This window comes from Pteropus alecto, unplaced genomic scaffold (genome assembly GCF_000325575.1).
Source record: "Pteropus alecto unplaced genomic scaffold, ASM32557v1 scaffold213, whole genome shotgun sequence".
Lineage (NCBI taxonomy): Eukaryota > Metazoa > Chordata > Mammalia > Chiroptera > Pteropodidae > Pteropus > Pteropus alecto.
In genome coordinates, this window is record NW_006434829.1 from 5,573,715 (window position 1) to 5,596,000 (window position 22,286).

General features: G+C 35.8%; 1 protein-coding gene across 1 annotated transcript in view; it reads left to right on the forward strand.

Annotated features, from left to right (window-relative positions):
- The window catches only part of ATP2A2 (ATPase sarcoplasmic/endoplasmic reticulum Ca2+ transporting 2), a 46,987-nt gene that overhangs the window by 302 nt on the left and 24,399 nt on the right, over positions 1-22,286 (forward strand). The window contains exons 2-6 of the mRNA XM_006910020.2: positions 602-619; positions 720-802; positions 7,553-7,657; positions 10,977-11,115; positions 21,407-21,420. Coding sequence (XP_006910082.1) covers positions 602-619; positions 720-802; positions 7,553-7,657; positions 10,977-11,115; positions 21,407-21,420 — 359 coding nt within the window. The remainder of the gene's footprint in view (positions 1-601; positions 620-719; positions 803-7,552; positions 7,658-10,976; positions 11,116-21,406; positions 21,421-22,286) is intronic.

Consider the following 22,286-nt stretch of genomic DNA (forward strand, 5'->3'; position numbering starts at 1 on the left):
GCCCGCCGAGGGCTGCAGGCGACGGGCCGAGCCCGCGCGCCGGCCCCGCGGGGAAAGGGACTGCAGGCGCGGGGCGCCGGGGTCGGGTCAGCGCCTCCTCTCGATGCCCTCGCGGACGGAGCCCTTGACCTTCCCCGCACGCAGCCAGCTCCGCGCCTGTCACCAGCAGCAGCCAGCAGCTCGACCCCGGTGGAGGAACGAGTCTCTTGCAGCTGGGTTGAGCCCTGCGAGACATTTTCTCGTCCCCAGCGGGTTTATGAGGCGTCGTTGTAGTTGAAAATGCTTCTGACTGTTCTTGTACTACCCAAAGTTACACATCTGGCAGAAGTGATGACATAGCTGAAATGATCCTTGTTTCAGGATCCTTGTTTAGGTGACGATGAGATTTTACGCTTCGGGGTGGACCCAAGTTACAAGTATTGCATTTTTTTGTTAGGGTACCATTTTAGTATGGTTTCCATTGAAAATGGTCGAATGTACATCTATCTAGGTACGTCTTTCAAGACTGATCTTTTTTAGCGATTCTTTTTAGACAGAATGCTAAAATGTTTCTTTTTCTCCTCTCTTGACACGTTTCCTGGCGATTTTCTACATTCTACAGAGTTACCAGCTGAAGAAGGTAAGTAATCCTAAAATGTTCTTTCTCTTCATCCCCCCTCACAACCTTTGTGTGCCGATGTTAAGATGACATTTACGACAAATATATTTGTTTCTAACAGGAAAAACTTTGCTGGAACTTGTGATTGAGCAGTTTGAAGACTTACTAGTTAGAATTTTATTGCTGGCAGCATGTATATCTTTTGTAAGTATAAAGCAATTGTTTTCTCTCCAAAAAGTTTAGAGTGTTCTATAGATAAGAAACCAGGAAATAAATGATGCCTTTTGGGTTAGAATATTATATATGGAGGTTTAAGCTGTGTTTCCATGATTCTTTTTAAAACCCAGGTATTTTTTAAATTATAAAACACTTGAAGCTATGCATGAACAGAAAATAAATGGATGCCTGACATTTAAGTGCAATTAGAAATTATTGCCGAATGTGGCAGGGTCTTATTCTTTATCAGCTTTTAAGATCAAAAAGTTCTTTATTGGAAGGCCATTTCGGTTTGGGGTTCTTCTATTGTGTAAGATCATACTAAGATGATGTTGGGCTCTTTGTAGTCTGTAAATAGAACTTACAAAAGGAATATTCCAGTTGCTCTCTTGTCCTGGTAATGGCAAGGTGACAGTTGTTTCTGACAGTGACAGGAATGATGACGGCAGTGATGGCACCACTGTTGACCAAATTTGGTCACTGACCTTTAGGGTGGTATATTTATCTAAATTGGACCCCTGTCTTGAGTGACTCCTAGGTTAATAGAACAAGGTACAATAGGTTCTAGATCTTAAAAAAAAAAACAAAACAACATAGTGTTTTCTCTTGTTCTTTATGTGCTTACCCGCTTGAGTCTTGTATGGTTGCTAAGAAACTGGTGAAATGCACAGAACTGCAGCAGAAGAAAGGTGATGGGGGTTGGTGAAGATATTTCTAGGTTATTAACATTTTCTTCTGTTCACTATTTTTTATTACATTTTTTCTTGGGCAGTGGACTTCTTGGTAGTTTTCCTAAAAATGGTCATGAATAGGACACAGATGTTCTTAATCTTAACAGCATGAGATGCCTTTTGTTCTTAAATTACAGTATTTTGTTCTTGCAAAAACCATGATGGGAAGAGAAATTCGCCCAGTGTAATACTTTTTTCAGGCTTCGCAAAATTGACACACCTTCAAGGTTTCATTTTTATACATTTGTATGTATGCAGGCCCCAGAGATCTACCTCAGTCTTTTTCACAGCCATACCGTAGAGGGCTATTTTGAGAACTAAATTAAAGGAAGCAGTGGACATTTCTTTTGATGAAAGGGAAAAAATTGGAAAGAGGTGAACGTTTTTTGGGGGTAATTCTGAACACAAATTCTGCCATGAGACTAATATATTATGCCGTGTTAGCCAAATGATGTGTAGCCATTAATCAGTTCTCACGAATCTTTTCAATGGTTTTCACTGAATAAAATTAAGAGTGACATATCAAACCATTCAACATCTTGAATTAATCATTCCACACCCCTTACATGTCTGTTCTTAATGAATTTACCCCCGCCCCCACCAATAAATGGTTGCTGTTTTAACCCGTTAAAGGAGTAGTCAATTGTATTATAATGGCTATGTACAGAACCAGATGGGTGCTAGAGTAACGAGGGGGATCACTTCATAAACTATGTAAATGTCTAACCAATGTATTGTATACCTGAAACTAATATAAAATTAAAAAATTTAAAATCATAAAGGAATAGATCTATTTGATTAACTAGTTTCAATACATTGTCATGGGGCAAAACAAGTTATATTTAGGCTAGAATAATATATTTCAGTTGGCTACATAATTCTGAAATAGTCTTAGCTTTGGTAGTTAAAATACTGAGGATCAGTAAGATCATCAGTAATAGACCAGTAATTAGCTGGTATATACAATGCAGAGATAAGATGTTGAGTTATTCTGTGTGTGTGTGTAACTTAAGGTACTATTATAACATCAGTGGCATTATTTCCAATAAAGCTATCGACTATTTAGATTGTATGGGATCTTGAGTGGCCAGTTTGTTAACATTTTGAATTAATGATGTGTGTAATTTTTACATTGAAGTAATTTATAGTTTCTAGGTGTTTTCAAATGAGTTTTAAAATAAATGCTTTAATTGCGTTGTAAGGTAGGATGTCGGGTTTTTGTAGCTTTAAAGAGTCATGTTGGAGTTTGAGTTACCTTTTGATAACTACTTGGAGTTATTGCTCAAGGAATGAACTATGTTATGTTTTTATTTACGAGTTACTAAACAAAAATAACGTGGTTTAGGAATTACTGTTACTTAATTTGCTTTGATTTGTTTGACTAAGAAATGGCAGATCTAAAACCTGATTTGTTGATTTTCTTCATGGGGGGGTTGGCACTACTGCTACATTGTACTTGACCTTTTATTCTTCATTTCTCTAACTTTCAAAGGTGCACTGAGTCTTTTGGGATAGTTTATTCCTAGTAGTTTAATAGGAAAAACCTGATGGAATACTCATGTTCTTTTGGAGAAGTGAATAGGTAGTTCTATATATGTGATAATTATCAGGTTCTGTTTAAGTTAAAAAGAAATATTAGACTTTAGCGTTTTATTTCAGATATCAAACTAAGTAGTAAACTGTTAACCATAGTTAATATTTTGCTGTGGCAGAAAGAGGAAACTCATGAATGTTTTACACGTGACCTGTGGGGATAAAGTTTTAATTCTAATGTTCATCGAAATAGTTTATTTTAAAGGTCACTTGGATTGGAAGAAGTCATTTTTTATCTACCATTGCGTATGAAGTAACAATAGAAATTTCTTAATTTTAACATTCAGGACCTTGTATCCTTTCACTTTGTCTTTCCATCCTTCTTAGTCACCAACTTTGCCATTTATATAACATCATATGGTTGTTTACCTGAAATGCACCTCCTTCCCTCTTTTTCACTGGTTAGGTCTCTTTTTTTCAACACCTGGTACATGGCACAGACATTGGGGATACAGCATCAAAAAAAAGCCTCTTACCTGGAGCTGACATTCTAGTAGAGACATAATAAGTAAAATACGTAATAATCCGTTGGACGGTGATAGTGCTGTGGAGTAGAGTGGAGGCGGAGGTGGTAGAATAAGGAAGTATGGGGAAGGGAGTATAATTTTCAAAACGAGTGGTCAGGGAAGGCCTCTAAGAAGCTGACATTTGAGAAAAGACCTGAAGGAGGTGAGCATGAAGGCCATATGTGTTTCATTTATCTGAATCATAAAGTCTTCTATGGTAATGCAATTTGTGTAAGTTTCTTTACCCTCCACCTCCATTTCCCCAGCTCAGCTACTTAGAGCAACCCTAAAATGGTAATAGAACTTTCTTAGTCTCAACTTACATTTGAATAATTATCTTTTTTTTCTACTGGATCCTTTAAAGGGATTCTTAATACTTTTTTAGAGCCTACATTATTGCTTTCGATATAACAAATATTTGGGTGAGTTTGTATCAGTAGCATTTTCAAAATATGTGTGACTCGTTTGCTTTGGTTTTCACAGAACAATATATTCAAGAAGTATTCGATATGTGGTGATTTGTAAATTTTTCCTGTTTCCTTTTAATGTCTCATTTTAAAAAAGGTAAAATGGACAGTTAACTGATTGGTTTAACTAATTTAGATCCTTTTAAAAATATGATTTGAAAGGTGAATGTATGTGGGTTTTTTTTTTTTTTTTTTAAGAAGAGTATACTCTCAAATCTGAAAACATTGAGGGATGTTTTCACATAAGCTTTGTGTTGGCATCAGAAGAGAATGTTGTCTTAATTCATACTTTTTTTTTAATGGCTGAGAGAATTTTTGTTACCTACCCCCAGAAAATTGCTATAACATTTATTGGTGATGTTTTTTCATTCTTGTAAAATGTTTGATTTCCACTTTTTTAAAAGATTTTTTTGATGTAAATTTCTTCATTTATTGAACAAGTTTCTAAGGCTACGAGGAGGAATGCAGACTGGTGCCATCCTCTGAAAAACATGCTTGTGATCTCTCTCATGTTCTTTTTATGGTCTCATTAAGAGCTCAGCACACTATCCAATCTATAAGTAACTGAGTCACAGTACCGTGACTGTCTCCCAGTTCACCGGAACATGCCCTTTTACCTTGAATTAAAATTTGCTTTATTCATTAAAACTACTCTCCAGCATCTTTTGGCTCTCCTGACAGAAGTTATTGTGCTATACAAATATCAGTCTTACAGATACCTTACTCCTACCCTATTTAAGCACTTTAAATTGTAGTAGAGCATTCATTAGCATGTGGTTACTTTGAATAGGATTGAAGAGTTTGAAACTTTGAACTTGTGGATAATGTAAGCCCCAGAAGGCATGTAATGTTACTGTACTTAAACAGTGCAAAGCAAAGGGAAGAAGAAACTTTATGCCTAAAATTATCCTGCAGTAGTCTTTTCTTCCACTTTCCAGTTGTTACTGTTGATGAAGTTGGTTATCTTTTTGTTCTCTTAATGTTTAAGTTCATATACTGCCACTTAGGATCTTATACCTTAGAGGTTTTGTTTCATTCATTCATGTATCTGTTCAATAAATATGTAGTGAGCATCAACTATGTATAAGAGACTCTTCTAGGCTCTTGGGGATACACAGTGAACAAAAGGCAATGCAAACAGATAATCTTTTATGTTCAACCTGTTCTCAATAAACATTTTTCAAAACATTTCACCCATCCTGTATAAATGTTTTGTATAACTTCCTGTATACTGTAATTATGAATTACCTGTACTGTTAGGCTAATAAGGCATTTTGCATTTTGGTAATAATGTGTCACCCATCCAATTTCTCTGTCCTTTTCTTCTACCCTCTTCCCCATCTCATGGAGTCTTTTTGTTAGCATCATCTTCCCACTTACACAAGAAGTTTTCTTTATGATAGAACAAAACCATGAAGGATTGCACAATATGATTTCAATATAATTGGTTGGATTAGTTCTTACCGGTTAATGAAATGTGGTGGACCTTTATTTTGGGCTGTAGCATTTAATTCTTTGGGTTATTTGTGGTTTCAAAATAGACATTTTAAAAAATATTCAGGAGATTGTTGGTTGTCAATTTTAAGCAGATTTAGCACCATCCTTCTACCCTAAGGGATTGGCCTACTAGTTTCTTATCAAGCAGTAATTGGTATATCTGTAAAACTTTCAAATAATCGAATGCCTGTGTTTCTTACACATAAACATTTAAAGTCATATAGTGGAAGGAAAGCCTACTGCATTGTACAGATTAGGATTATTACATTACTGATGAACACCGCTTGTGCAAAGGAACTACCCATTTCTTGAAGAGTAGAGGTTTGCTCTGATAGTCCTGTCACTGCCTTAGTCTTTTTTTTTTTTCTTTAGCTGTTATGGAATATTGTTTTAAGTTTATTCCTCAGGCCTAGCTGCCAAGAGGGAAATTCATATCCGCTTTAACAAGGTGTGAAGCTTATCTTAACAGTTGCTAATGCCTCACTGACCTTTTGGAAAGGTCCTAGTTACTCTTCAAGTTGAGCAATTTTTCTCCCCCAAGAGCTAATTAAATTTCTTATTTCTGATACGCTCTCCGTGGCAAATGTTTGGAAGGCTAGTATCAAAGCAGCTGTGATGTTGCATCTATCAAAATTTATAACTTCGTAGAGAAGTTTTCATTTTGGCATTGGGCCTGACTTTAACACCAGGAGTACCCTGTTGAAAGCCTGCAGCAGCATTTATATTCTTTCTGGTTTTCTGCCTGCCTTGGTTCACTAGCTGTCAGTGGTGATTGTCATCTACCAGGTCTAGGTCCTTATGTCTCCTGGTTTTTTTCCTGCTTAAATTGGTATTTTTTGTTAATTCATCATTACCCTCTTTTACTTAGCAAAATTCATGTTGGGCCTTGCCTTAGTCTTTCTGGTTGTTGCTGTTTGTTTAAAAGCTCACTTAATAGTATTCCACTAAGTACAAATAGTTAGATCCTTCATTATTGCCATAAACGATGTCCGACTATTAAAAAATATCAAAAACAGTGCATAATTTTATTTGCTAAATAGATCTTTTAAAGAAAAGGTTTTGTGAAATATGCGAACACTTAAAGCAATGTTAAAAAAAAAGGCAAATCTTACCTCTCAGGTTGAATCATTAGAAATATTTAACATCCTTTCTGGATTGGCAATTTTCCACAAAAATTGGTGGTTAAATTTTTAATCATATTAAGATTCATTGTGTTGAGTTTTCTCTGGCTCTTGTAGCTTTTAAATCTTATGGTTGTGTGAGCTAGAAGTTAATTCTCTGCTCCTTTTTCTTGGCAGTGTTCTGTGTCCAATTATAACATTTTTGGACTTGTGTCATTTCTGAAATGCTATGCTGCTAAACTAGATGTCATATGGAGAATAACCTTCAAAATACATTCCTGATTATGGAACAATCTTGCGATAATTCTGAGATCAGTAATACCACTGAAAATAAGAAGGGGATTAGCAGTTAATGTACTTTAAAATTTTGAGTCAGTGATCATTATCTTTACAATGAATTTATGCCACAGTATTTTATTTGATATGAATATTATTTGATATGAATATTACCCAAGTCAACAAAGTTGATGATTGCTTTTTACTTTAACAAAATCAGGAAATTTTTATTTCTTCTGAAAATACACATAAAATGAATGCAATTTATTTTCTAAAATATTTTCTTTGGATTTTAAAACAATTATTACATGAAAAATAAGTTCAAAGGTATTGTTAAGTTGTACAGTTTTGATTCTCAAGAACTATTTTGAACAAGACATAAGCTAGTTATTTATGTCATTACAGTTTGCCATCATTTTGTTTCCAGGGAGAGTAAGAAAAGAGATTTTGTATATCGTGATTCTTTTAGTGCCAGCCACTTTTGTTGTAAAGTGGCACTAAGCCCAAAAATACATTACAGTTTTAACACATGCCATTTCTCTTTTAGGTTTTGGCTTGGTTTGAAGAAGGTGAAGAAACAATTACAGCCTTTGTAGAACCCTTTGTAATTTTACTTATATTAGTAGCCAATGCAATTGTGGGTGTATGGCAGGTAAGCAACAATTACTGCCCTGCTAAAGTTTAGTAATTTATGTGACTTAAACGGTGTTAATCTTTCTGCTATCTGTTTTTCCTGATGTGTTTGTTGACTAAAAATACCTCTGTGGAATGTCTATGTTTGTTTTTTCTTTTGTCTTTTTATTTAATGGCACAATTTTGGACCTCATGTGCAATACTTTGCTCATGCATATATGAACTGCTCAGTCTTCGTGGTAACATGGAGTTAAGAACAGTGGCTGAGAGAAGCTACTTAAGGAAAACCATAAAATTTGAGAACCAGTATCTGTCTTTATATTCCCTAGCTGCTTCCTGTGAAAAACTTAATGACACAATGTCATTTTTATTCTCCTTAGATTTTGTGTATGTGTGTTGGGGGGGCGGGGGTTAGCTATAAAAATTGTCTAAATCCTAGATTCTTTCTTTTCAGAGCTTACTCTTGGCTGTTTTCCTTCAGTTGCCCAGGCCTTTCTTACTCACAGAATGGAAGCTAATTTTACTTCAGAAACAAAATGAGATTTCTTCCCCCTACTCTCCCACCCCCAGCTCACATTATTGTCCTTATGCACATACCTAGTTTCAGGACTAACTTTTCTAGGACTGTTGATCTGTTTGAATTTTTTTAAAATTCTAAGATTAATACTTCAAATACTTCAGGTTTTTATGGATATAATCGTCCCTTTGAGGACTAAAATATAGCGTAGCTGTCATTCTTCAAGTGTAAACTTCTGATCTTATTAATAAACATGAAGATCTTTATGTGGTGGGATTATATAGAAAGATGGCCTACTTAAAAATTTTTTTTACCCCCCGTCACCCCCCTTTTTTTTACCCCATCCCTAGAAAATTTTAATTGTGCTATATTTCTTTCTTTTTTTTTTTTTCTTTTTTAATCGTTTAAGTACAAATGATCCTTGTGAATATTTTAGGCAAAGGAAACTGCCTAATTTGATTACCCTTCTCAAGCTGCTAATACATATTTTTTATTAAGTAATTTATGCCAGTTATGTATTAGATACTTCATACACATTCTCATTTCATCCTTACTGTGTCATCTTGTAAGGCAGATGATATTCCCATTTGACAGATATGACATTGATGTTCACAGTGATTAAGTGACTTATCATAGGCCATATAGGTAGTACATAGAGTATCTGGGATTTGAATCCAGACCCAGGCTGATATAAATTCCAAAGTAAAATTTTACAGCAGTTTTCATAAAACTTTTTTATTGTCTTAGTTTAAAAAAAGAATAATATTCTTAAGTCTTAATTTTATTTACGTCGCATACAGAATGGTATGGGCAATACTGGAGAGTTCTTGCCTTCTGGAAGAAAAATAATTATAGTGTAGGGTAGTATTGGGTGGTGGGGGTGGGTACAGATTTCTGACCAGTGACATCAAGGAAGACTTCTTACAGGCGGTGACAGGCAACTGGGAGCTATTGAGAAACAGTTTTATGGGCGGAGGCTGGCAAGAATATTCCATAGAGGGAGCGGCATGAGCAAAAAGATACAAACTGTTTAAGGAACGACACTTAGACCAATTTGGGTTTGGGTTAAAAAGGTGGGAGTTATCCTTCTGTTTGTAGTGCGTTAGGTATATTTGTATTTCCCCAAATTGACTTGTTTCTCATGTAACCTAGTTATGATGATTAGCTTCCCTTTCCCACCCCCACACTCTAAATATTCCTTTTGATAGTTCGAGTTGGAGGGAAAGTGTTTTAAGTGATTTTAATTGGCATCTTTGTCTTTGGTATCTGAGATCAATTATCTTTTAAGTTTATGCTTCTATTTTAAATGTACCTTTGCTAGTTTTTAGTGGGAGCAAAATATAGTCTCCTTAACCTTGAGTGATCTAGTTAAATTCGACCTGACGTGACCTTGATGAGGGAGTAAAGGAAGTAAAACTGCCACAATTATAAATTTAAAAGAGAAAAAGTAATTTCAAATTTGACAATAAAATTTTGAGCATTGCTACTATTCATTGCTACAACATCAGTTACATTTGAACTTAATCTGAAGGATCTTAGAGCAGTGACATTAGTTAGGGTTAAATATTCTAATAGTTCTGTTAATTATAAGGTGTTGCAGATCTACTCATTCTTTAGCAGATCTGATAGGGGAATGAAATTATTTTTATCATGAAGTTCCAAAATTTAAGGTTTCCTGTACATTTTTATGGGTATATACCTTAAAAATGAGACGCATGTTGTTGGTAGCTTTGTTTTGTGTCATCTAAATTCTCAGGTTTAAGGATTTTTCACAACAGACCATAATTCTTAGAACAAGGTAAAAAATGAGATCACATAATATTGAGCATAAATTCTGTCCAAGTAAAGGTTAAATTGAAGAGCTTTAGATTGGAGGGCCAAAATGTGAGAGAAATTAAAATCTTTTATTTTGTCTATTGAGTAACCTTACCTGGGCATGTACTCTGCAGACTCGCTCCTTAACTTCTAATTGCTTATTCTCTAAAAGAACAAATTTGGCACAGAAGCTTTTCTTTTTTTTTTTTCTTAAAAGAACTTTCCTATAGCTTTTTTTTTTCCCCAACATGACTCATTTTGATTCTATATCTTTCATCTTGAAATTAGGAAAGAAAAACTGTGTGACTTAAGTCCGATATGTTCATGTATAATATGGTAAATGAGGAATGTGACTGGCAGTGCTATGATGGGATTTCAGCCATTTAGTGTCCTTTACCACTGGAGAGAGATTTCTTAGCATTTGTGAGACGTAACATGATTTTCTTAATTCATCACTCATGGCTTTTACCATGTGCCAGAACACAGTCTAAGCATTTTATAGACAGCATGTAAATCCTCACAGCCCTTGAGGTAGGTGCTGTAAATGTCCTGGTTTTGTAGGCAGTAAACCTGCGTGTTGTGTAACTTATCCACAGTCACATAGCTGTTAAGTGGAAAAGTCTGGATTGGACCTAGACAGTCAGGCCCCAGACAGTGATGGTTCGTGTGAGACAAGATCAGTTTAGAAGGTGTAGGTGTGTGTGGCCGGATGTGAGGGAGGTGTTTCACTGTGCTTGGGGACAGTGGATTCTAACTGCTTTTCCCCCTTATGATTTTATCCCCTTACCCTTCTTGGGCTTATTTTTTCATTTTTACACAAAACATAAGGGCCTACTGTTCTTTACCTTAAAATGTGAATTGTTTACTACAAATGTACTTCTCGTATCTTTGTAAAGTTTAAATTAGAACACTAAAATGTGATTGCTTGGGCTAGAAATACTTGCAGTGGTAGGCATGTGTCCACTACTTTTATCATGTTTTTTTTTTCCTTCTCTTTTTTTTATAGGAAAGAAATGCTGAAAATGCAATCGAAGCCCTTAAGGAGTATGAGCCTGAAATGGGCAAAGTATATCGACAGGACAGAAAGAGCGTACAACGGATTAAAGCTAAAGACATCGTTCCTGGTGATATTGTGGAAATTGCTGGTGAGTTGATGTCATTTTTGTTTTAATCTTGATTGTATATCTGAATGAACTCTTTATGAAGGCTCATAATTGTTTAAAAAATTATGCTCATACGTATCAATTTCGGTGCCATCCAAACAAATCAGGTTTTCTGTAAAATTATTTCAGAGTTTTTTGGCACTTCTCTTCATGCTGTGATGCTTTGAATTATTGTGTTTATTATGATAAAACACTAGTGCTAGTGAGCTACTGATTTGACAATTAGTTATAATGTAGTTTGTTAGAATACTAGTTAATGGCTGCGTAGTTTTTTCTGTTTTGGTTTTTGGCACAAATGTTAAGTCATACTCACAGTTATCGAACTAAGTTTATAGCTAAGGGTAATTTCATGACACTAAAAGTTCTCCTTAAAAAATACTTTTACATTACGCTCAGCCATTGTTCTTAGCCTGGGCTCTATAGGTGAGCTTAAGAGTTTGTGAATCCACTGCAAAGCCAGAGCTCTCTGCCGATCTCAAGGAGGTCTGTATCCTCAATGCTCTAGATCAGTGCCACGTTTTCAGGCAGCTCAGGATGCTCCTGGAACAGTCCAGTCTTTTTGCTAGAGTCATTACATTGGATTATTCGGATATCATGATTTTTCACACACACTCTTCTGAGCTCAGAATGTGTGTGTGTGTGTAAGAGAGCAAGAGAGAATTATCTCAGTAATGCTTTTTACACTTGTTGGGAAAGTGTGCTTTGTCTTTTTTGTCTTAACTCATTTGAATAAAGAATTTAAAGAGCTGCATCTCTTGGCCTGTGCTTTACAGTTTTGGCCTCTGAAAGGAAATTGCCTTGTCGTAGATATTCTCTCCATAATTTTTGTCATTCTTATTCCAGAAAAAGAATAGTGTTGCCTGTTTACTGTGTCAGTTACATAGGACTACAAAGTGTGTGTAAATGACCTAACAGCTTACTTAATAGTGTTAACAGAAGAAAAATTCAGAATGAAGCGTTTTGGCCATGGGTTTTTTAAAATTTATTTTGACATAATTGCAGACTTAAAAGTTGCAGGAATAGTGAAAGAGTTCCCATGTAGCCTTTGCCCAGATTCTCTAAATGTTAACATCTTATCACATGTGCTTTATTCTTCTAGTTTCGTACATTTTTGTCTGGACTATTTGAAAATAAGTTGCAGGCACAATGCCCCTTTACTCCTAAATACTCAGGTGTTTATTTTATAAAATCGAGGGTGTTCTTTTAATATGACTCCAGTATAATTATCAAAATCAGGAAATTGATATAATACTATTATCTAATCCATAGACTTTATTCAGATTTTACCATTCGTCACAATGTATTTTATAGTAAAAATACGAGTTAGGGAATTCTGGCAATGATGTAGAAAATAGGTCAGAATGGGGAAGGCTGCACATACGCTATTTTGATAGTCTAGACAAGAGGTAATGAGGATAAGAGAGAATGAGGGCAGTAGCATTTAGAATAATGAGGGGAAGAGTTTAAGTTTATGCTTAGTGATTCTTATGCAGGCGTGCACATCAGAATTATCTGGGGACACTAAAATTTTTTTACCAGTCTCAACCCAAAATATTAACTCTCAGTCTCCCTTGCATGGAATTATGATCAAGTATAGTTCAGATTCAGATGCAAAGCAGCAGGTTTTGATAACTGGAATAGATATGGGGGTAGAATGTAGAATCAGTGATACTGGCAGGATTTCTAGTTTAGGTGACTGGGCAGTGCTGGTGCCAATAACTGAGGAAGGAAGCATTGGAGAGAGATTTTTATATATATATATATATGCGCCATATGTGAAGTTGCAGATAACATCGCTTAAATAGGTATACAGGATTCTTTTCGATTTTTGTATGTTTTCCATTTCTCCAGTTTAACTGGTAATACACTCTTCAGCTTTTCAAATTAAAAATATTTTAAGAATTTTTATTTTAGGTGGTTTCAGTGTATTGAGTTTGTTTGAAAACTTAGAGAATTACCCCCAAAGTGTTTATCTTTAGTCTGCATTAGTAGATGGCAGTGGTAAACAGCATCGGAGGAAACTATAACCTTGATCCTCAAGGCACCGTCCCTTCTGAAGAAATAAACGAGGCCAGCTTCTATTCAGCAGTGGTGTTTCGATTTTTCTTTTCCTCATCATCTTGGTTCTCTCCATCTTTCCCATCACAGTAAGTCACTCTGACCACTTGATTTTCTCTCTCTCATTCTCTTTCTAAGACCAGTTGATTCTGTCTTCAAAACACACCCAAATTTGTGAACTTCTGTTTGCTCAGGCCCAGCATCACCTCACACCGTCACTGTGTCATTGTGTCCTAACTTGGCTCTGGCTTCCTCTGTTGTTCTCTTTTCAGTAGGTTCTCTACACAGCAGCCAGAGTGGTTTCCTAAAGGTCATGTTGTTTATTCACCTGCTAAAACCTTTCATTGGCTTCCCTGTTGCACCTAAAATATAAAATTCTTTTTCCTAAAAGACCTCGCATTGTATAGCTCCTGCTTGCTTCTGTGGTTTCATCTTACACCACTCTCTGTGCTTAGGCCTCTTGACTCAGTTTTCAGTACCACCACACTTGCCTGGCCTGTTTGGGGAGGTTAGTCAAATTTTATATAATGTACTAATGCCCAATGCACAGATCTCACAGTGGCGAAACTTGATTGTAACCATGATCTACTTGACTTTTTGTGCCCACTATGAAATTGCATTCTCTATGTGTCGTGTTTTTTACATTGCGTTTGATAGTTTAGGAAGGACAAAAAATGATCTGTACCATGTGTGACCTAAGAAATCCAGTCTCCTTACTTTGTTTACATTGTGATAAAATGTACATAATAAAAAGTTTGCCATTTTAATCATTTTTAAGTGTACAGTTCCATGGCATTAAATACATTCACATTGTAGTGCAGCCATCACCACTGTCCATCTTCAGAACTCTCATCTTCCCAAACTGCACCTCTGTCCCCATCCAGCAGTACTTCCCTTCATCCCCTTCCTTCAGCTTCTGGCAGCCACTCCCTTTCTTTTCATATTCAAAACAGTGAGTTTAATATTGAAAGATGAGTTTATCTCTCTCATCTGAGGAGAATATACTTATTACTGGTAGTTATTCTAAGCAGTACATACTCTGTTTTCATCTCTCCGAATCCTTTTGTGGAGTGTGATAACAGGTCCTGATAATACTTTTTTCCTCCAGCTCTTCCTTCACTGTATGCTCATTGCTAAAAGCAGATGCAGTGGTTGGACATTGGGCTCTTGTATACCACTACTCTTGGATTTTAATCATTTTGAGGGATACAGAACAAAAGTGATACCTAGTTTTAGGTATGAAGTTCTGTTAAACACGACTGTCATACCACTAGGCAGTGAACACCTTAAAGGCAGAACTGTCACACTGACTATTGTAATCTTGCTGAGCATGTAACAGCTCTGTGAATAACAAATGAAACTTCAAATCACAAGTATGGCATAGGTTCAGGTAATGTAAACATGCTTATTTTGCAACTTCTGTGCAGAACAGATAATCTGAAGTGTATATATGCATTCACTAAAAGCTAAACTTGGCATGCAGATATTGTGATAAACTTGCAAGTGCTTGGTTTTAACCATCAACCTTTCTGTAGATATGTATTGTTTGTTATTTACATTTTACAGTTGAAGAAACAGGCATTGTGGTTTATTGCTTCTGTCTTCAACTGCAGTTAATTTGTTAGAGCATATATAGTATACTTAGTAAACGTACACATGGCATGTGTGTCAGTCATATTTCAATTTGTTAGAGGCCCAAGTCACAATTTATTTTAAACATATAATTCACATGCCATAGCATTCATTCATTCTGAAGTGTACAAGTAAGTGGTTTTAGTATACTCAGTTGTGCTATCATCATCCTCATCATCTAATTTCAGAACATTATCATCCCCTAAAAAGGAAAGCCCATGCCCATTAGCAGTCACTTCCCTGCCCTCCTTCCCCTGGTAACTACAGTTTATTTTTATGGATTTGCTTATTCCAGACATTGTGTATAACTGGAATCATACAGTATATGCCCTTTAAGGCTGGTTTTTTTCACTTAGCATCCATGTTGTGGCATGTAGCTTTCCTCTTCATGGCTGAGTAATATTCTATTGTTTTGATGTACTACTTTTTCTTTATCCATTCATTAATTCATGGACATTTGGGTTGTTTCCTCTTTTTGGCTGTTAGGAAAAGTGGTACTGTGAACACTCATGTGTGCGCATATGCTTTCACTGTCTTAGGTATACACTCAGGTGTGGAATTGCTAGGTCATATGGTGACTATATTTAACATTTTGAGCAACTTCCAAACTGGTTTCCAAAGTGGTTGCATCAGTTTACACTCCCACCAGCAATGTATGCAGGTTCTATTTTTTCCACATCTTTGTCAATATTTGGGTGTTTTGTTTTTTGTTTTGTTTTGTTTAGCCATGAAGTGGTCTCATGATTTTAATTTGTGCTTTCTTAATTTCCTAATGGATGTTTTTCAGGGGTTCCTAAAGATTTTCTATAAGTTCACGTCATCTGCAAACAAATGTGTTTATACCTGTCCAATCTAGGTGCCTTTTCTTTATCTTGTCTAATTGCCCTGGCTAGAATCTCCAGTAGAATGTTGAATAGAACTGGCAAGAATAGTCATTCTTGTCTCATTCCTTACCATAGGTGAAAAGTATCCAGTCTTCTGCTACAACGGATGATGTTAGCTGTGGGTTTTTATGTTGAAGAAGCTCGGTCACAACTTTAATTTGTAGGTTGACGATATACTCATGTTTAGTCTGTTTTGGTGACTTTTTGTGATGATTGTATATTTATATCCAAATTAGAAACGATCGTTTTACTGGATTACTAGGACTGGTAGATCACTGAGTTGGGTAAAATGTAATCTTAAGGTGGCATGTACAATGAATTACATGGAACATTTTGGAAAAACATATTTTGAGTGCTTAACCTGGGCCAAATAGGTATTTATTAAGACTTTAAAGATTATACATGTTGAGGCTTTTTAACTTCTGCATTTATTAGAATTGGTAATATAATTGACCCTGCAATTTGGCCTTTAGTTCAGTAATTTATTTCTGTGAAACTATATACATGAATTCTAAATGTAGATCAAAATTATTTGTCCAAGTCTTTTACTCTCTAGTAGTCTGAAGGGATAAATGGCACAAATTGTGCTTTTGGACATGGTAACTTTTATACTTTTATTTAAATTATTAATTTGAGTGCATTGTGTTCTTTCTGATGAATTCAAAAACTTGAGAATATTGTAAACTATTTTGAAGGTGAAAGCAAGTATGGAGCTCCTATTTTGATATTTGCAGAAAGAGACTTTTTCATAGCAACTTTGGATGTCAAGATTATGTAACTTCAGGTGATAAAACTTTTTGCTAGCTTTTGGAAGACATCTGATAAGATGGTCCTGCTGACCTTTTGAAGTGTAAGACTGAACTAGGTGGTTTTTTGAGGGGGAGTTGTAGGGAGCTAATTAATTTTAGATGTGTTATACCATCTTAAAAACCCTTCCGAGGATACATTGTATAAACATTCACAGCAAATGCTTAGGTAAACCTCAGAAATATCTAGAATACAGGAGCCTCATAAAATTGATTTGGCAAGTAATAAAATTATGGAGAAAGTTACCCACGTATTCATCTTTTGAAGCCAACAGTAATTTTGTATTATCTTAATGCCAGGATAATATTCCTCTGGATGGATGGAAACTAGTAGTAGTAAAATCAGGTATAATTTTATGAGAAATGAACATCAGTATTTTTAAGCTTTCTGTATTATCTGCTAATATTATCAAAGTGAATCAAACTTATGATAGTCATAAAAGTCTTAAAGTTAAAATTTTGGAGGTTTCAGTATATGCCCTGGGTAGAGGGGATTGTTTATTGACTTCTTAAGGCCACTGTTTTCAGGATTGTTTAAAACAGACTTCATGTATCTTGGTAACCCAAGTTGACGAATAACACAAATACATAAATATCCTCAGATGACTTCTGTCCTGTAGTATACTCTGGAGCGAATCCTACTTTAAGATTATGTAAGTGGTAGAAATAGCACAGTTTTAATATAAAGTCACATTTGCTTTAGCTTCTAAAGAAATTGATTTTATATTTCCTAAAACGAAGAGTAAACGTCCAGCAATATTGCCAGCAATTTCAAAATTTATCCAATTAAAAAAAAATGCCTGTTTCTTAAACTTGGTAACTATTTAAGGGAAAAAAAGTTTCAGTTTTGATAGTCAACCTGCAGTAGTGACATTTAGTAACGTATATGTAGTGGCATTTCCAAGAGTCGAGAAAAAGGAAAGACAAAGTTGTAAAATAGAAAGATGACCGATTGATGTAAGAACCTGGATTATTCTAAGTCTGCACGACACTGAACAAAGTAAATTAACTTCTACAGAATCAGATAATTGGAGTAGACTCTTAAGGAACTTTCTAGCTCTAAAAAATGTTTGATTCAGATAATGTGGCCATCATTTATTTACCTGGGCCATGGGTCCAGGTGGATTTCTTTTGCTTTCAGGGAAAAATGGATTGGAGCAGCCTGCCTGAAGTCAGTGGACATTTAAATCCATACCTGCCAAGCTCCCTCACACAAGTGTCAGAGAAGTCAGCTCTGTGCTGTAAAGCAGAGATGTTGGCAAAATTTTTTTTTTTTGGCACAGAGCCACCTAGTAAATATTTTGGCCCCAAACAGTCTCCGTAGAAAATTTTTTTTTTTTTTTTTTTAAGCAAGCCTTTAAAAATGTAAAAATCATTCTTGGCTCAAGGGCTGTTTTTAAAACAAACAAAAACAAGCCTTCAGATTTGGCCAGCTACTTAGAGCAGTGTTACTCTTAACTTTGGGTGTATGGGGATTTTGTTAAAGTGCAGATTTTTATTTGATTCTGTGGGTCTGGAGTGGGACCTCATTATTCTGCATTTCTCTCAAGCTCCCAGGTGGACCATATTTTGAGAAGCAAAGCTCTAGAGCAGTAGTTCTTAAGCGTTTCTAGGTCATAGTCGCTTTGAGAATTAGTAAAATCTATATACTCCGTCCCCAAAGAGAGACATTCAAAATCTTGTATGTAATTTCAGGGGTTTCATTTGTCTTTCTCCCTAGAAATCCACCCCAGGATTCTTAACTATTTGGTTTTTAAAAATGAAGTATACCATATGATCCAGCGATTCCCCTTCTGGGTCTATATCTGAAGGAAACAAAATTACTACCCTGAAGAGATACATTCATTGCAGCATTATTTATAATAGGCAAGACATGGTAACAACCTAAGTGTTGATTGATAAATGGATAAAGAAAATATGAGATACACACACACACAATGGAATATCATTCAGCCATAAAAATAAAGGAAATCATGCCATTTGTGACAGTATGGATGGACCTTGAGGGAATTATGCTAAGTGAAGCAAGTCATACACAGAAAGACAAATACTATGTGATCTTATTTATATGTAGAATCTTTAAAAAAAACAAACTCATAGAAACAGAAGATTGCTGGTTGCCGGCACCAGTGGGTAAGGGAATTTAGGTAAAGGTAGTCAGAAGGTACAAAATTCCAGTTATAAGACAAGTATGTCCTGGGAATATAATGCACAGCATGACTAGTTGACAGTGCTGTATTGTATGTCTGATAGTTGCTGAGGGTAGATCTTGAAAGTTCTTATCACAGAAAGAAATTATAACCATTCGAAGTGATGGATATTAAGTAATTGTAGTACAGTAAGTCCTCGATGTTGTCGGACTTTAACTGCCACTTTAAAGCAAAATGACATAACAAAACCAGTTTACTATAGGCTGATTGATATAAACAAGAATTAAGTCCCCCCCAAAAAAAGTTCCCGCAGGATAGTTCTGATTACAAAAAAGATCACCAAATTTCTAAATAAAGACCCAAAACACTTCTAATATGAAACATTGAAATAAATGTGAGCTATACTTACATTTAAGAAAGATTAATAACAAGTGCGTTCCAACCCTCTTATTCCAGTTCTGGGTTGCGGAGTGGCTGAATCCTGTCCTGGCAGCTGAAGGTGCAAGACGAGAACCAGCCTTAGACAGGAGGCCCTTCTGTTACAGGGCACGCCACACACACCCCCATATCCATTCAGACTGGGCAGTTTAGACAGGCCAGTTCACCTAACGTGCATACCTTTGGGATGTACCTAGAGAAAGCCCACGCAGACATAGGGAGAATGAGAGCTCCACAGAGAGATCCTCAGCCAGAATCGATTTTCGATTTTCGTTTCTTATTGTTACAATGAAATGATATTGAAAGAAACGATGTTATTTGAGGACCAGCTGTAATCATTTTGTAATATATAGATATATCAAATCATTATTTTGTATACTTTAAACTTGTACAATATGATATGTTGGTTTTTATCAGTAAAACTGGCAGGGGGAATAAAGTACAGTTAAATAATGTAATTAAGTAAAATATTGTGTGGTTAAGCAATTTTTACATAGTGTTGCTGGAACATTGTTAGAGTAAACAGTTTTCAGCTGTTCCTAAAAAAAAAAAAATGATAAACATGGATCACAGATAAGGCCAAATAAGGTGGTGAGAGAGTCTGTTCTCTTTTGCCTTTTCCCCCACGTGGAGTTGTTTCGCAATGAGAAGGATAGGAGGAAGGGGCTTGTTAGAGATGTAAATCTGAGCCATCTGTATCCAGAAAACAAATCATTGTTTTAGTTCTTGTAAGTTATATCTCTGTTTTACAAACAGATATAAGTTCTTAATCTTATGAACTTGTTGTATATAAGCAAAAGAGCCAGTAGTGTAAAACAAATTAATGTGGATGTATTAGAAGCAGAGTTTTCAGACTTAAGGCCCTTCATTCAGCGTGGTCAGGGTAGATAAGATGTTAAGAACCACAAGAAACAGAGAACTCAGGAAGGTTTCCCCAACCTGTCAGATCGTGATAGACCAGTTGATCTTGAAGCCTCACCTGAATTTCATGCAGCTGCCATTTCCCAGTTTCCTGTAATCCCCACCTCTCCACTCCCTGTGACTCAGTGGTAGTCATAGTACCAGTTAAGTACAGCCTTTCCATTCTTGCCACTGCGATTAAGGTTTTGGAAAAATTAAAAGAAAAATTGGAAGGACACATTTTCTAAGTGTTACACAAAACCACCAGTATCAAATTTGACTATGTAGAAATGTAAAACAATTTTTATTTTGAAGATAGTAACAGAATTTTGAAAAAGTGCTTGGCGTTACCAGTGCTCATAAAAAGACAAGACAGTTTTGGTGGAAGTATATATTTGTAGGAAAATTCTCGTATGAATCTATTCTTTAGAAGTAATCTAAGCACACAAAGACGTTTACCATATGACATAATAGGAAAAATTAGAAACACATAGAGGGCCATAAAAATGGTAACTGATTTAGTCTGTAGTACGGCTATAAAACACTGACCTTGAGCAACTTAGTTTTCTGTGCCTCATTTTCCTCTTGTGTAAACTGGAATGAAGATAATCACACCTAAGAATTATGAAGATTAACAGTAACCCATAAAGCCCTTGCAGCAGTGCTTGGTATAGAATAAACATTCTCCAAATTTTAGTGGGTATTAAAAAAGAATGAGACGGGTAAATATATATGAACGTAAAAGGTTTGTGATTTTAATGAAGTTTTCGAAAGTGTTATCCATAGAGGAAGGTCTAGAAGGGAAACAGTGTTAACAGTTGAATGTATACTTGTTGGATTAGGGGAATGAGTGATGGGTTGTCACCTTTTAAAAGCATGCTTTACTTTTATAATGAGAAATTATATTGATGTGTATGCCAGATATTGTGTATTCAGACCTTGCTTAATGATAAGCTGCCTCTACAGCATCTAATGTAATGTTCTTCGACTTGATCATTATCATAAGTCTGCTGCTTGTTTGTTAAAGGAAATATGTGTAGCTATGTACTTCGCTGACAGATAGTTTATTTGGCACCCAGTATGTGCCAGCGCAGTGCTAGGGACTAGGAAATGAGTGGTGACTGAGTGACTCTGCCTTCAGGGAGCTTTTGGTCTAGTGGGGAAGGCACATCAAATATGTAGTGTGGTGGGTGTTAAGAAAGGAGAGGACAACTCCGGGCACGTCGTGACGGAGACCAGCCTAACCTCGGAGTTTGTGGAAAGCCCTGCCGTTGGGGGAGGAAGAGAGGATATGTGAAGACTCCTCTTCTTCCCAAAGACTCAGAAAGCACTTCAGGGAACTGAAGACCATTGATCATGTTTGAAACTTGGAAGGGAGGGAAATGTGGTAAGAAGTGAGCAGCAGTTGGGTCACAGAAGGTGTTAGAAACCATGGTTAAGATACTAAGCTTAAGCTATTGAAAGATTTTAAACAAGAGAATATTACATTTGCATTTTTAGAAGATAAGTCTCATCATTGATAATACTCCTCCCACTGCACCCCATCCCCCTCCGAAAAAAACGATTGGGAGCAAACATGATATACTATGGCAATTTGTAATGTTTCTTCTCTGCTCACCCGGAGGTCTGGGAATAGTCTTAAGTAGGCAAGTAGGGCACCTCAAGTGAAGACTTTAATTCACTCTGCCTGTCTACAAAATTTATGACTTAAATCAGAAACCAATTGAAAATGTTTGAGTCACAGTTAAATGTTTAAGTAATTTAGGTTAATTAATTCTATTATGGCTTGCTTTTCCTAGGAGCCATTTAAATTAAGAAACAGTGGCATTTAGAAGGTAATTTCTGATCTTACATATAGTTTTCTTTTAGAAAAGATTTGGATAACTAGTGGAATTTGCCACAATAAATTAGAATTTTTTTTGTTATGTATAGCCAATTCATAAAAAGGCTTTTCTACTGGTTTTAACCACCGGTACTTATTTTTGATGAAATTGTAAAATTGTTTAAGTATCATGGCTTAAAAACACTCCTTCCTAGATTTTAAGATAAAGCTTGTGTTCAGTTCTAAAATGTGGCAAAGTAATAATTTCCTTTTTAACGTTTACTTACATTCTTGGTAACCTAGCATAATGTATGCATTGAGGATTTTTTCCAGAGTGGAAATCTATGTTGTGATAGCAGGTTAAAGATCTAAAGATATCATTAAGGAACCAAGAGCTGATTTGAAAAGTGTCAGATGTTAAACAAATGGAAGGTAGTTTATAAAAGAATTTATTCTTTTATTG